This window comes from Labrus mixtus, chromosome 11, assembly GCF_963584025.1.
Source record: "Labrus mixtus chromosome 11, fLabMix1.1, whole genome shotgun sequence".
In the NCBI taxonomy this organism is placed as follows: Eukaryota; Metazoa; Chordata; class Actinopteri; order Labriformes; family Labridae; genus Labrus; species Labrus mixtus.
Genome location: NC_083622.1, coordinates 1,425,585 through 1,439,227, shown reverse-complemented (window position 1 = coordinate 1,439,227; position 13,643 = coordinate 1,425,585). Strand labels below are relative to the sequence as shown.

Here is a 13,643-nt window from a genome sequence, read left to right as displayed (position 1 = left end):
GTCTGTATGCATTATGCAGACATATGCAAAATCCCCCTCATCTGATATTCCTCCTCCACCTGTTAACCGAGACGTTAGTTTTTCAGCGCTGCTGTCTCTCCCTTTTTGATTTTACCCACACGACTTTATGCTCCACTGGGGTACGGTTGTTGTCTTAGTTTGTTGTTAAGAGTTAGAACAATAAAAACAAACATGTCAAAGCAGGAAAATAAACATTAAATCAAATGAAGCGCACAGATTCTTCACCATAAACTGCTCCCTCAGTACGCCGAGAAACATTCAGATCATGTGTAAGTTGAAAATAAACTGGTGACTTCCTGTGATATTGACCAGTAGATGTTATTCCCACGGCGGCCACAGTGACGTCACACTCAGGGCGAGAAGCTCAACTGTTGACTTTGTGTCTTACTGTTATTCCCCGGGTATAAGGACCTCTGTCCAATTACAGCTCCTTGCATTTTCAGCACAGAACCGGTGCAGTTTAACGGTGTCGGCGCTCACCACACAGAGCGTCAAAACACCCTCAGGGTCCGCTATAACTTGTCAATGTCACTTCTCTCTCACCGACCAATCAGAATCGAGACGAGGCTGTACTTTTAAAGATTAATTTTTTGGGCTTTTTCTGCCTTTATTGTAGAGACAGGACAGTGGATAGAGTCAGATATCAGGGACAGGAGCCACAGGTCACCACTCACCGACCGGCGCCCCCTGACTCGTCTTTTTGAGGGAACAGTTTCCCGGTCCCAGAGCCGCTGCTAATGCGAGGACATTATTCCTTTTCATTGATTTCATGTTTTCTTGTTGATGTTTCCTAATTAAATGCAAAAATTGAGCACACAGCGCTATCTAATACGCATCTAAAGGCCATTAGAACTTCACTTTTGTAACCTAGCAACAATAAGCACCGATAAGAAAGACTCATGAGCACTGCCAACGCAAAACAACGACTTTAGTAGATACAGGCCATGTAGAAGTTTCCAATCTGAGTAACTGCAGTCGCTTCGAAGCTCCCTGATTGATAAGAAACCACTCAGACGATGACATTAAAAGAGGCACATCAGGTCCATATTATGAGCTTAAAACCTTTTATAATAACCCTGAAAAGTGAATCAAAGCTCCGTCGCACACTGAAAATAACTTTACTGTGTTTCATTGTAGGCAGACACTTAACATACAGTCAAGTTATTTTCAGTGTGCCACAGAGTTTTGATTCATTTTTTTATGGTATGTTCCTTCAACCATGCTCACCTGAGAATGTATAGGCCGTGCACGAAGTACCCCGTGGGCCATTTAATAACCCGTTAGCTACCACGGGTTGAAGTGGTTCCAACCACCGATTAGGATCCTCCTGAACATCTCCCTTTGGAGGCTTTTCTGGGCACGCCCAACTGGGAGGAGTCCCCGGGGTATATCCCGTCTGGCCTGGGCATATATTAATTTTAGATCTTAAAAATAATCTCAAACACATTTCTATAAGCAGGAGGTGAAACTTTCTGGATCGATTCAGGCTTTGGTATCCAAATGTTGCAAAGAACTTACATTTGCCGATGAGTATTTATGGACTCCATGTAAAGACGGTTATAAGTTTGTAAAAGCTGATTTAACTTTCTGAAACAAACAGAAGGACGGGATCCTGTTTTAAAGTGATAAAGTAGTATTTCCTTAAAGGTATAAAATATATCCATATGACATCCACATGGCTCCAAAGAGAAAAGCCCAAATAAACCATTTTTTAAGAGTTTAACATGTTTTTCTTTAACAAACATCTGTTCCTACAGCCTTGAATGAAAACACTCCTCCTGCTTTCTTTGACTCTTTTATGTGCCTTACACACACCTTGCACAAATATTGGCATTATCAGCTAATGAAGATTGTCTTTGATTGCACCTCGCCGAGCTCATGTGGTAACTCTTACTCAGCAGGGCTTGGCTTGGAAGCCATTGTGGCCACAGGTTGTCTTACTGCAGGAAATAACAGTCCAACCTGGGAATCATTTTCTGGCAAGACAACGCAGTGCACCGGGCTTTAACAAACAACTATGAGTACATACAGCCGTCTTAATCTGCTGTGTTATCTGTGGTTCTTTTATATACAAGCTCAAGTCAATTTACCAAGAGGACATATCATCCCCCTCCTCCACCTTTTCAAACAGTCCCCCCCCCCCCCCCCCCCCGAGTTTTCCCCGTAGACATCACTCCTCTGTAGAGAGAATAAAAATGGCCTACCTGCGTTAAAGATTTGCTCTAGGCTGGGGGTGGAGTCCATGGGTGGAGATACCAGGGGAGGGGATTTTTTTTTTACCAGAATCCCACTGTGACATCACAAGGAGAGCACATTTGAAACAGAGCATTTTTACTCTGTGTTGTAAGACTTATGCAGACCACAAACAAAGGACTGGATGGTTTATTTCACATGTTGTGGGTCAGTAGACTCTCAGGTTACACAAATATATGTTCAAAAACACTGTACAAGTGGATTTTTCACAATAGCTCCCCTTTAACTTGTTTGCATGAGTCAGTCATAATGCCTCTCCATGCACATAAGACGTTTCTGTTTTTTTTATGATCAGCAGAATAAATGTCGACACGTCCATCCTCTGTCATAGAGCAGATCAAACGTCTGAATATTTTAACACAGTTCAAATTTGATGATCTCTCTCTCTCTCTTTCTCTCTCTCTCTCTCTCTCTCTCTCTCTCTCTCTCCATCTCTCTCTCTCTATTTCCCTCTCTCTCTTCCTCTCTCGCTCTTCCTCTCTCTCTCTTCCTCTCTCTCTCTCTCTTCCTCTCTCTCTCTCTCTTCCTCTCTCGCTCTCTCTCTCTTCCTCTGTCCCTCACACACTCTCTCTCTCTCTCTCTCTCTCTTCCTCTCTCTCTCTTCCTCTGTCCCTCACACACTCTCTCTCTCTCTCTCTCTTCCTCTCTCTCTCTTCCTCTCTCTCTCTCTCTCTCTTCCTCTCTCTCTCTCTCTCTTCCTCTCTCTCTCTTCCTCTCTCTCTTCCTCTGTCCCTCACACACTCTCTCTCTCTCTCTCTCTTCCTCTCTCTCTCTTCCTCTCTCTCTCTCTCTCTTCCTCTCTCTCTCTCTCTCTTCCTCTCTCGCTCTCTCTCTCTTCCTCTGTCCCTCACACACTCTCTCTCTCTCTCTCTCTCTCTTCCTCTCTCTCTCTTCCTCTGTCCCTCACACACTCTCTCTCTCTCTCTCTCTTCCTCTCTCTCTCTTCCTCTCTCTCTCTCTCTCTCTTCCTCTCTCTCTCTCTCTCTTCCTCTCTCTCTTCCTCTCTCTCTCTCTCTCTCTCTCTCTCTCTCGCTCTCTTTCTCTCTCTCTGTTTTGTGCTCTCGTGTTTTGTAAACTGCTTCATACACACAAAGTTAGTACGATTGGTCCGTAGCCTTTACTGCACCAGGAAACTCCGCAGTGTGCATGTTAACACGGTGAGCAGTGGAGGTATGATTGAAGCTGTAGAAGTCGACCCTCAGCATGTGTGTCTACTTAAACTCCCCAGATCATCACTCAGAACATCTTAAATGGGTCCGCATGTATTTAAATCTTCTCGCGCCTCCTTATAGAAAAGTTCTGCAGGACAGAGGGAGATTAAAGGCACCATGAAGCGTGTAAGAAAACACATTTTCTGCATTTAACACATCAAATACACAAACTGTGCTCGGGGGGTTTTCACAGTAAGGACATTATTCTGATTTATTGTAATCATGCTCAATGTTCTGTGTTGGGTCAGTTATTACAGCCTAGAAGACATCAGCCACGAGTCCATAAACAAATTCCTGTCCACCCTGGTGGAGAGAAGCCTGCGCGACCTGGAGTGCTCCTACTGCATCGAGATCAAAGAGGTACATGTGAAATATAGACTGTGAAATGATCCAATGATGATCAAGTTTTTGTTTCTCTTAACTGTCTTTTCTTTGTTTTCATGCTTCAGGACGATCGCACCATCGAGCCGCTGACGTACGGTCGTATCTCGTCCTATTACTACCTGAAGCATCAGTCCATCCGCACCTTCAAAGAGCGACTGAGGGCCGAGCTGCCCATCCAGGAGCTGCTCTCCATTCTGACGGTCAGTGTCACAGTGTGGACAGACAGGGACTTCCTGTTCTGAATCAGCTCCAACAGGGCCTCCACTATTTTTGAAGAGATTATTGTAAATGCATCCACAACGTTAAGCTTCAGGGATTCTGTTTGACTAATGCTTCTGACTTAAATGATTTATATCAGCAACTAGGAACTGTTGATCTGCAGAGGGTGTTGTCCTCATAATTAAACGATTTCTCTCCTTTAAAGGCTTCATATTCTACAATCTGAAGTTGCATCAGTAGATAGGACACAGTCTGTTTTAGGGGATGTCCCAGAGAGAGAAAAAGGTTCAAACTGTCTACCTTATAATATTATTAGTCAGTTTATTGACCAACAAGGAAAAAAACAAAACAAAAAAACAATAAAATAATATACTTCATGTTCAAAAGGGACAGGAAGAAGTAAAAAACTTTTCTGGTCCTACCCCTTCTTATTTTTGTGCATTATTCACAGAGAAATAAAAATGTTTTCATCAATCAGTGTATGATGTTGGACTTGTTGGCCAAAACAAATTAAGTTTTTAGACAAAACAACAACAAAAATAATGGGAAGAGATTAACCAAAACCATCACCCAAGAAATAACCAAACAGAAAAACAGAAAGTCACTGCTCCAGCTCATATCTATTCAATATTTTATTCCTGAAGAGTTTTTTTTAAATATAGTGTTGTATTTTTTCAGCTCGTCATCACAGTTGTTCCACAGACTAACACCCTGAGTTGTTACTCAGTGAAGTTTTGCATTAGTTCTGCTTGGTGGTTTCTTGATTTCTTGGTTTATGTTTGCTTTCTCTTCTTTACCTGTGTGATGTTTTCTGTTGTGTTCAGTAGAATCCACAACCTGCAGTTTCTGTGCAGCTGTGTCTCTCTTTAGTACCGTCTGTTCTCACCATGTGAGGGTGCACTCCTGCTAGCTACAGTATGGACCACTGAGAACCATCAGAGGATGTTCATGCATAAACACACACTGACTCTCACACACATGTTAACACTATCAAGCCCCTCCCCCTAAATTAGCACCTTTCTCTGAGCCTCGTTAACTCTCCTCGCTCTGTCTTCAGTATGATCTGTAACCAAGTGACCTCCTACATCCCAGCATCAAGGTCATCCACACCTCAGCTTCTGATTGGTGGGGGCAACACATTACATATTTATCACCTCTGATTGAGGGGGGGGGGGGGGGGGGGGTGACACACTTTCTTCTGACCAATGTTTCTAATGGGATTTTTTTTATTGTTGTTACTTAATTTATAACACAAACGCTTAACTGGGAGGAAAAATCAAACCTCTTAAATTATACTTTCTGAAACCAACAAGTCAAAAAGTTGACATTATTTTTTATGAATACTTCAAAAACATGATCTACTGGTTCTCTCTTATTCAAAGGAGCAGGAAAGATTAGTACTCAAAAACATGCTGGACTTCCTAACAGCGTTTAACAACAGGGGGCAGAATTCAAATAAATGTCCAATATGATCAGGACAGCAGCACTCCAAAATGTTCTTTTAATGTCCACACAGTCGTTTCGATCAGACGCTCTTCTTCAGAGTGTAACAGGTACATTTTGAAAATTGCCTGTTACACGCTGAAGAAGAGCGCCGACTCGAAACGATACAAGGTCAGGAAAGAAATCTTAAAATTAACTTCTTATTAAGTTGGGCAATGGTTTGTTTCTGTGGATAAATTAATTGTAATTTGCTATATGTCATAATGTGCTCAAGGATAAGTTTCATATTCTTAAACCTCAGATCTCGTCCTCATCAGGTGTCCTCTGACTAACGAAGTGTTAATTTGACCTCAGGTAACGTGGGAGTTGTTGATCTACCACGACCTGGAACGGTTAATTTAGATCTGTTTTCATGGACAGAAACACAACATGGATACGTTTGATTTCACATCACAAAGTTAGAGATGAAATGTGTGCAGTTACATCTTCATCAGATTGAACTCTGGTATTTATTTTAGTTTCATTTGGTGGAGCTGATGTTTAAACCTGGCTTCAGTAACGATGCCAGCATATGGAGGGGAGGCCATCTAACATCACTCTCCTCTGCACACGTGTAGTTGGAAGCAGACCAAAGCATGGCGTGCCAGACTCGCCCCCCCCCCCCCCCCCCCCCCCCTCAACAAGCTGTGATACAATAGGTCGCTCACCCTGCCGCCCTGTCCACTCCCCCTCTGTTAGCTACAAAGCTCCGACATGCTTCTCCTATTCCCCCTAATTGCTGCAGCGTGGCCACTAATGAGCAACAGCCACACCTCTCTGCAGCATCACCCCCCCCCCCCCCCACACACTTATTCTACTCAGCCTGCAATCTCTGTTTCTGTTTTCTTTCTGCTGTATTTGTCCTTCCTGAGATAAAAACTGCCTTGTTGAAGTCATCAAACAGGGAAACAAAGGAGGAGGTAGATAGCTTTATTATCAGTATTGCACACTTTTCATATTGCACATACCCGATGTATGTTGCACATGAACCAGGCATTACAAGTTCAGTGCAGCCTTTGCTCAGGCATAATTGTTTTTCAGCCTGTTTGTCCGTGCTTTCATCTCCCTCATACTAAATATTATAACACTTTAATATAAATTCAAACAACAACTTCATCGCTTAGATTTTGGAATGCATAAATTGGACGGCATCACATTTGATCCAACGCCTCTTTGGCGCTCTTGCAGAGGGACGTGGTCTTGTTTCTTTCAGGGATTCTGGTCATTTACGTAGCCCAAAGCGCAAGACAGAGAGAGCGAGAGAGACAGACAGAGAGAGAGAGAAGGAGTGCTGATATGCTGCATTGAAATGATTGCCAACGCCCGTACCTCACTGAGTGCTTGGATATGTGAACTGTGCAGAAGGATTCCCAATGCAAAACTGTGTGCACAGTTTTTATGCACCTGTAAAAAAAAAAAAAAGTATTGATGTGAAAAGTATTGATTAATTTCAAGTACTAACAAAAGAAAATATTCTACATCAACAGATAAAGAAATGTCTCGCAGCCTGTTGCAAAACATCAAGAATAGTTGATTTAACAGAAGTCCCACCTCTGATGAGATAAATGGCCAATCATGGTTTAGGATTTTGGGGTTGCACCTGGGGTGCCAGTGCTGACACGCCCCTCTCTCTTTTACAAATGATTAGTTTGTTAACACAAGAAAAAATGACCGAGGTTGAAGAGGACAAACAATTCCCAGTTCTGCAATGTGAGAAGAACTGTTTTAGTCTTTGGTGTCTGATGTCTTTGAAGAAGTGATATCACAGCTGTTTCTGGTTTTAAAGACTTCTTCTGTTCTTCTTCCTCTGTAACAAAAAGCTCTATCCCCGTAGTGATCTTTTCTGTGATGTTGTCAGACTCTTAAAATAACAATCTGAACCCATCAGTGACAAAAACAACGACTTTGATCCATCAATGATTATGTAGCAGCCGTCACAGTCTGTTTCACTGCTTCACACTCCAAAACTTTCTCTACCTGTTTGTCATTTAGACCCAAAAATAAACAAAAAAAATGTTAGCCTAGGTTTTTAAAAAATTCACTAAACATCACGTTGAAATAGTTGAACTACTTTGAACAGAAGCTCTTTAAAAAGGCCTCTGTACAGACGCTCTGCTGTAGACCTGACCACCACACTACGTCACAGCTGTGTGGACCCCCCTCCTTTATGTGTCTCACCTCAACTCTTTATTTCTTTATTTCATTATTATTGTGAGCTCCAGCCTCTCTCCCATTATGTCCTCCCTCCTTTGTCTCTGTCAGCGTGTCGTTCTATATGAAGTCTTCTTAAAGATCTATAGTATTCTCACCATCACATCCATATGCAAACACAACGCCACTGGAAGGTAAATCATTCAGAGATGATCCCTGATCCTTTCTTTCCTCCCAGCCCCCACCCCCACTCAGGTCCTTTTTCAGGTCTTACCTTTTAAAACACTGGCTTTGGTCATGATGGATGGAGCCCTAACAGTCAGGGCCGGGGGGGGGGGAGGCTGTGACAAATGCCTGCAGCAGCGCCTGTTGATGGGACTGCGTTAGCCCGAGTTAAACTGGAGTGAATTAGAGGAGAGGATCGGTGCGTGTCCACGCATCTCTCTCTGTAGAACAACCACAAACGAGCCTGAAAGGGAGAGTGATGGACAACATCATCATTTTACAATCCCTCTTTACCTCAACCCCGGTCATTTCATGTTTCTCTGCATTTACAAACATGTGCTTCAGAAAACTTTTCAGACCAATCTGTGTGAGATTTTTAATATGTGAGCAGGTTTTTTAAAGTACTGTAGAACCCAGAATATAAGTCAGACTGTTTGGGGGGTCTCCCAGAGAAGTTTAAAGCTTCTTCCTGTGTGATGATTTCCATTGTGTTTAGTCCACATCGTGAAGTTTCTGTGCCAGCTGTGTAACTCTTAATGCACCATCTGTTTTCACCGTGTGGGGTTTCCAATCCTGCTAGCTACAGTACGCAGAATCAGAATCTGCAAGCAGCGAAGAGGCTGCTTGCAGTAAAAAATGGTAAAGTTTTCGTCATGTTGCATGCAGTGGGTGATGATGTCACAACAGCATGTTTGGGCATTTTATGCTGGTGTATTGGTCTATATAGAACACAGAAAATGTGAAAAAAATTGGGAAAAGTAGGTATTATTATGGTCTGGAGAAAAGGTTGCCCAACAATCTTTTTGGGGAAGGGGAACAGCTGGTATCCAAGCATAAAAAAAACATGAGCATGTGGAGGGGTACATGCAGCTGTTGGAGTTCAGATGCTCGGATTAAAAAAGGTCTCCCCGCAGCATGCTCTAGACTTCCTGTTTCACGTTTGATCTCTGTCCTCCAGGATGCTGAGGAGTACGCCGAGCTGCCCGTCAGACACAACGAGGACCAGCTGAACAGCCAGCTGGCTCAGCAGCTCCCCCTTCAGGTCAACCCCCACTCTTTCGACAGCGCCCACACCAAGACCCACCTGCTGCTCCAGGCCCATTTCAGCCATGCATCACTTCCATGTAGCGACTACAGCACCGATACCAAGACGGTGCTGGACAACGCCATCCGAATCTGTCAGGTACGGTTCAAGCTGCTGATGTGATCTGATGTACCTGAAGCTATGACTCGTAGCTTTGTGTTGGTATGAAAGGTTATCCTGGTATTTGGTTAACACAATAAACTTTGTCCACTGGTCCAGTATGAATCACTTGGGTCAAACCTTGAGGATCCATGTGTATTTCTTCTGAGCTGTTACAGGACGTCCTGGTTCGTCCTTTTAGCAGGGGACGCTCTCGACAACAGGCTCAGGTGATATTAGACAGGAAGTGGATGATTTCTAACATCAGCTGCTCTCTAACTGTAGCTGATGGATTATAAAGTATGTTGATTTAAGTACAGCCCGGTGACCTCCAGTATTTTCACTTTTCAACATGTGAAAGAAAGCTGTTGTGTGCACTTCAAATTTGAGAATGAACATTTTTTATTTTCTCTTGTGTTTCTCGTGTTCCAGTTAAAAAAATGGATTCAGGTGGCTGAGTTTTGAGCCTAAAAAAAAGATGAACTTTACCCGTAACATAATTTTTTAGCTGCGAGTAAATACCATTTACCGCCCTACCAACTTTAAAAAGGGATAATAACATTCATCAGGGATACATAGAAAACTGAGGGCCAGAACCGTCCTAGCTCTGTGGGAGTGTCACCCACCTGGGGGAGGGGCTACTGCCCTTTGTGATGTCATGAAGGGAAAATCTCCAAACAGCCTGTTTGAGCACACATTTTCTGAAAAGTGGAGCAGGGTGAAGACGGAGAGGATGGACTTTTCTCATCATTGGGGAGTTTGTAGACAGACTAGAGACACACTAGAGTTAGAGGAACACGTTGAAGTGTAATTCTCTTATTATGTCACCTTTAATATCAAGTCTAAAAATTTTAAAATCATGAAAAATGGGGATAAACCCATAAATCATAAACCCAGAATCATGAAATGTTTCCTATCGTAAGTTGAGTGTATCGTTTCATCCCTACAAATGTACCATCATAAACAAACAGACTAACAGCGATTTGTGCATTCAGGAGTCACCAGACTCAACTCGGAGCGGCCGCACAAAAAAGGTGGAGCGCTCGGAAAAAGACTGTGGGCGCTGCGCTTTTGTCTGGGCCACCGCATGCTGCTGCAAGTGCTCTCTAATCATTGAAAATAATTGAAAAAAGACTCAGAAAAGAACCGCCACGTGGACACGGGGCCTCATGTCTTTTATAACAGAAGTTTAATCTCAAGGATTTAACTGCTGTGACTCTTTACTTCCTGTATGATAAACGAGTTAGTAGGTTACACTTGTTAGATGTTTATTAACGATTCTTACATTTCATTTAGTTTCATTTCTTAGTAGAGGTTTTTTCTATTTTGTTGTGATGATATTTGAATAACGTAGAGAGCGAACAGATCTTGGAAAGCGGCGCTCTGCTGCAGGTGAAGCAGAGAACACGGGGAATGTTAAACATTAGGGTGTGATTTGTAGTTGAACTGATCCGTCTCATAAATAACGTGATGCTCAGGTTAGATCTCACATCACCGGCTGCTGCAGAGACTCTGCAGCTCAGTGTTCATACAGACAGCTGCATGAGAGAACGGACGCGACAGGTGATCGAGTCTGAATACGAGATAAAACCTAGAGAACTGTATCGATCACTGCGTGTCACTCTGCTCTCTGAGCTCTGATTGGCTGGGTGTTTTATTTTTTATCAGTTTCTTTGTACGTTCTGTTTGAAGTTATCACCATGTCTAAACGTCTGTAAGCCATTGTCCACAGCTCACAACGTGTGTGTGTGTGTGTGTGTGTGTGTGTGTGTGTGTGTGTGTGTGTGTGTGTGTGTGTGTGTGTGTGTGTGTGTGTGTGTGTGTGTGTGTGTGTGTGTGTGTGTGTGTGTGTGTGTGTGTGTGTGTGTGTGTGTGTGTGTGCACTTGTGATTTTCCATGCTGTGTGTCTGGCAGTGATATCGCACGGCTCTTGGATGTGGTTACTTCTCTGGTGTCCTGCTGCTACCGTTTAGTGAAAATGTTCTGCTCGTTACTCTCTTTATGGAGCTTTTTATTGAATGAATGTTTTTATTTTTTACTTCAGTGTACTTAAAGTCTGACAGACTGTTAACAGAAAACATTTTAATAAGCAGTTCCTTAACACTTCTTTAAACCATTGTAATGGTTTTCACAATTTCAATTCAACTCCAAACTTCAGAAATTCAACATCCACTAAGAGAGTCTTCTTTCCACTCCTCTGCAAATATTTGTTTTTCAAATAAACGACAACAACAGTTTCCAGGATTCACTTTCAGCACATGTGTTCTGCTCTTCTGGGATCAACACTCAGCTCAACTCCCTATAAATAACAGTATAACGCAAATTCTTGCACCTCGTCCTAAAAAACTCCCTGAGCCTTGAATAAGTCTGATTTGAAATCCTCTCTCAGTTGAAACCCAGCTGGAAGACTCACGCTAAGATGATTCAAAACCAACAAGTTAATAATGAGTACATCTTGACTTTAAAGGTCACACATTCTGCACAGTACACGTCACCATGTTCCTCTAGTCCGTCTACAAACCCCCCAATGATGAGAAAAGTCCATCCTCTCCGTCTTCTGCCTGCTCCACTTTTCAGAAAATGTGTGCTCAAACAGGCCGTTTGGAGATTTTCCCTTCATGACATCACAAAGGGCAGTAGCCCCTCCCCCAGGTGGGTGACACTCCCACAGCTAGGTGTTTGTTCTGCCCTCTGAGTCTGCCTTCTCACCGTAAACAATAGAACATGGAGCGAGAAAGACCAGAGTACACCCAAGTCCTTCCAGAGAGGGGGCGTGGTCAGACACCGCTCATTTACATATTTAAAGGTACAGACACAGAAACAGCCTGTTCTGAGCAGGGCTGAAATAGAGGGGTTTATAGACATGATCAAATACAGGATCAGAGTGGATTTAGAACAAGAAACTTCACACACATGTTTTGATGAGCTCTGAGACTTATTTACACTGAAGAAGAGGAGGAGGAGGATATGTCACCTTTAAAGCCTCTGTTGTGTTTCTTCTTCTCAGGCCATACTGGATGTAGCTGCTAATGAAGGCTGGCTGGTGACGGCCATCAGCATCATTAACCTGGTGCAGATGATCGTTCAGGGCCGCTGGCTGCACGACTCCTCACTTCTGACTCTGCCACACATTGAACAACAAGATCTCCATCTGTTCAGGTATACACACCACCACAGCTACACCTGGGGGGGTAACCACAATATGAGATTAGAGGGAAACTGCGTCTGTTGAGCCAGAAGTCACTTCTCTTTACCTGACTAGATCACCATGGTAACGTACTCTATACTCCTAAACTGGTCAGATAATAAATGTGCAAACACAGTAGCAGGCACACAGACTGATTTAGTGTTCACAACCAACCAGGAGCATCCACCGCGTGGATTTGCAGACCTGCATGTCACAGTGTTGAATCATTTTGTACAAACTCAATAAAAATGTTAAGAGAGGGACGACAAAGCTCCACAGTCCCTGTGGTTAAAAAACAGCAGGAGGTGTTGGGTAGGATTTGTTGTAATGACCACGATCTCTCCCCGCCCTCTCTCTCTGTCTCTCTCTCTGTCTCTGTCTCTCTCTCTCTCTCTCTCTCTCTCTGTCTCTCTCTCTCTCTCTCTCTCTCTCTCTCTCTCTCTCTCTCTCTCTCTCTCTCTCTCTCTCTCTCTCTCTCTCTCTCTCTCTCTCTCTCTCTCTCTCTCTCTGTCTCTGTCTCTGTCTCTCTCTCTCTCTCTCTCTCTCTCTCTCTCTGTCTCTCTCTCTCTCTGTCTCTCTGTCTCTCTCTGTCTCTCTCTCTCTCTGTCTCTCTCTGTCTCTCTCTCTCTCTCTCTCTCTCTCTCTCTCTCTCTCTCTCTGTGTCTCTCTCTCTCTCTCTGTCTCTCTCTGTCTCTCTCTCTCTCTGTCTCTCTGTCTCTCTCTCTGTCTCTCTCTCTCTCTCTCTCTCTCTCTCTCTCTCTCTCTCTTTTTCTGTCACCCTGCAGGAAATGGGCAAACAGGAAGGGTAGGAGCGATGGGGGTGGCTTCAGCGGGCCAATCGAAGGACTCCCTGAGCTGATTGCTGCCTGCAGGGGAAAAGAAAGTGTTTTCACATCTATCATCGGCCAAGAGCTGCAGTCAAATCAGATCGCACAGGTAAGAGCACGCTGGGGAAGAGTGTCTGTTGATTCAGTTTGTTATGCACTTATGAGAGTTCCTGCTACAGTTGTCAAAAAGTTTCATATTTTTCAATATAGCAAGTGTTTTGAAATACCTCTGAGGTTGTTGATGATCCATTGAATCAAAGAGAAACTACAGATCTTAAATCATATTTTGATAAAAGGTAAGAAAGAAAAAAATCAAGAGAGCAGCGTCTTAATTGCACAAATACAAAAATCTGGTATTTTAAACCCCCCCCCCCTTTAATGGCCCTTCTCTCATCAGTGAGGTGACACGAGCAGTCTAACATTGCGCTCCCAGATACCTCCAGGATCCCCAATTATACCTCCATTGATGGGGTTTACAGCTCCTATTTAAGTGCTAATTG

The 13,643-nt window shown here is 43.4% G+C and overlaps 1 protein-coding gene across 4 annotated transcripts in view; it reads left to right on the top strand.

The window, feature by feature from the left end:
* The window catches only part of ascc3 (activating signal cointegrator 1 complex subunit 3), a 138,468-nt gene that overhangs the window by 121,707 nt on the left and 3,118 nt on the right, over positions 1-13,643 (top strand). For all 4 annotated transcript variants that reach the window (XM_061049534.1, XM_061049537.1, XM_061049536.1 and 1 more), the window contains exons 35-39: positions 3,734-3,845; positions 3,935-4,069; positions 8,905-9,129; positions 12,137-12,288; positions 13,102-13,252. In XM_061049534.1, the coding sequence (XP_060905517.1) occupies positions 3,734-3,845; positions 3,935-4,069; positions 8,905-9,129; positions 12,137-12,288; positions 13,102-13,252 (775 nt within the window). The remainder of the gene's footprint in view (positions 1-3,733; positions 3,846-3,934; positions 4,070-8,904; positions 9,130-12,136; positions 12,289-13,101; positions 13,253-13,643) is intronic.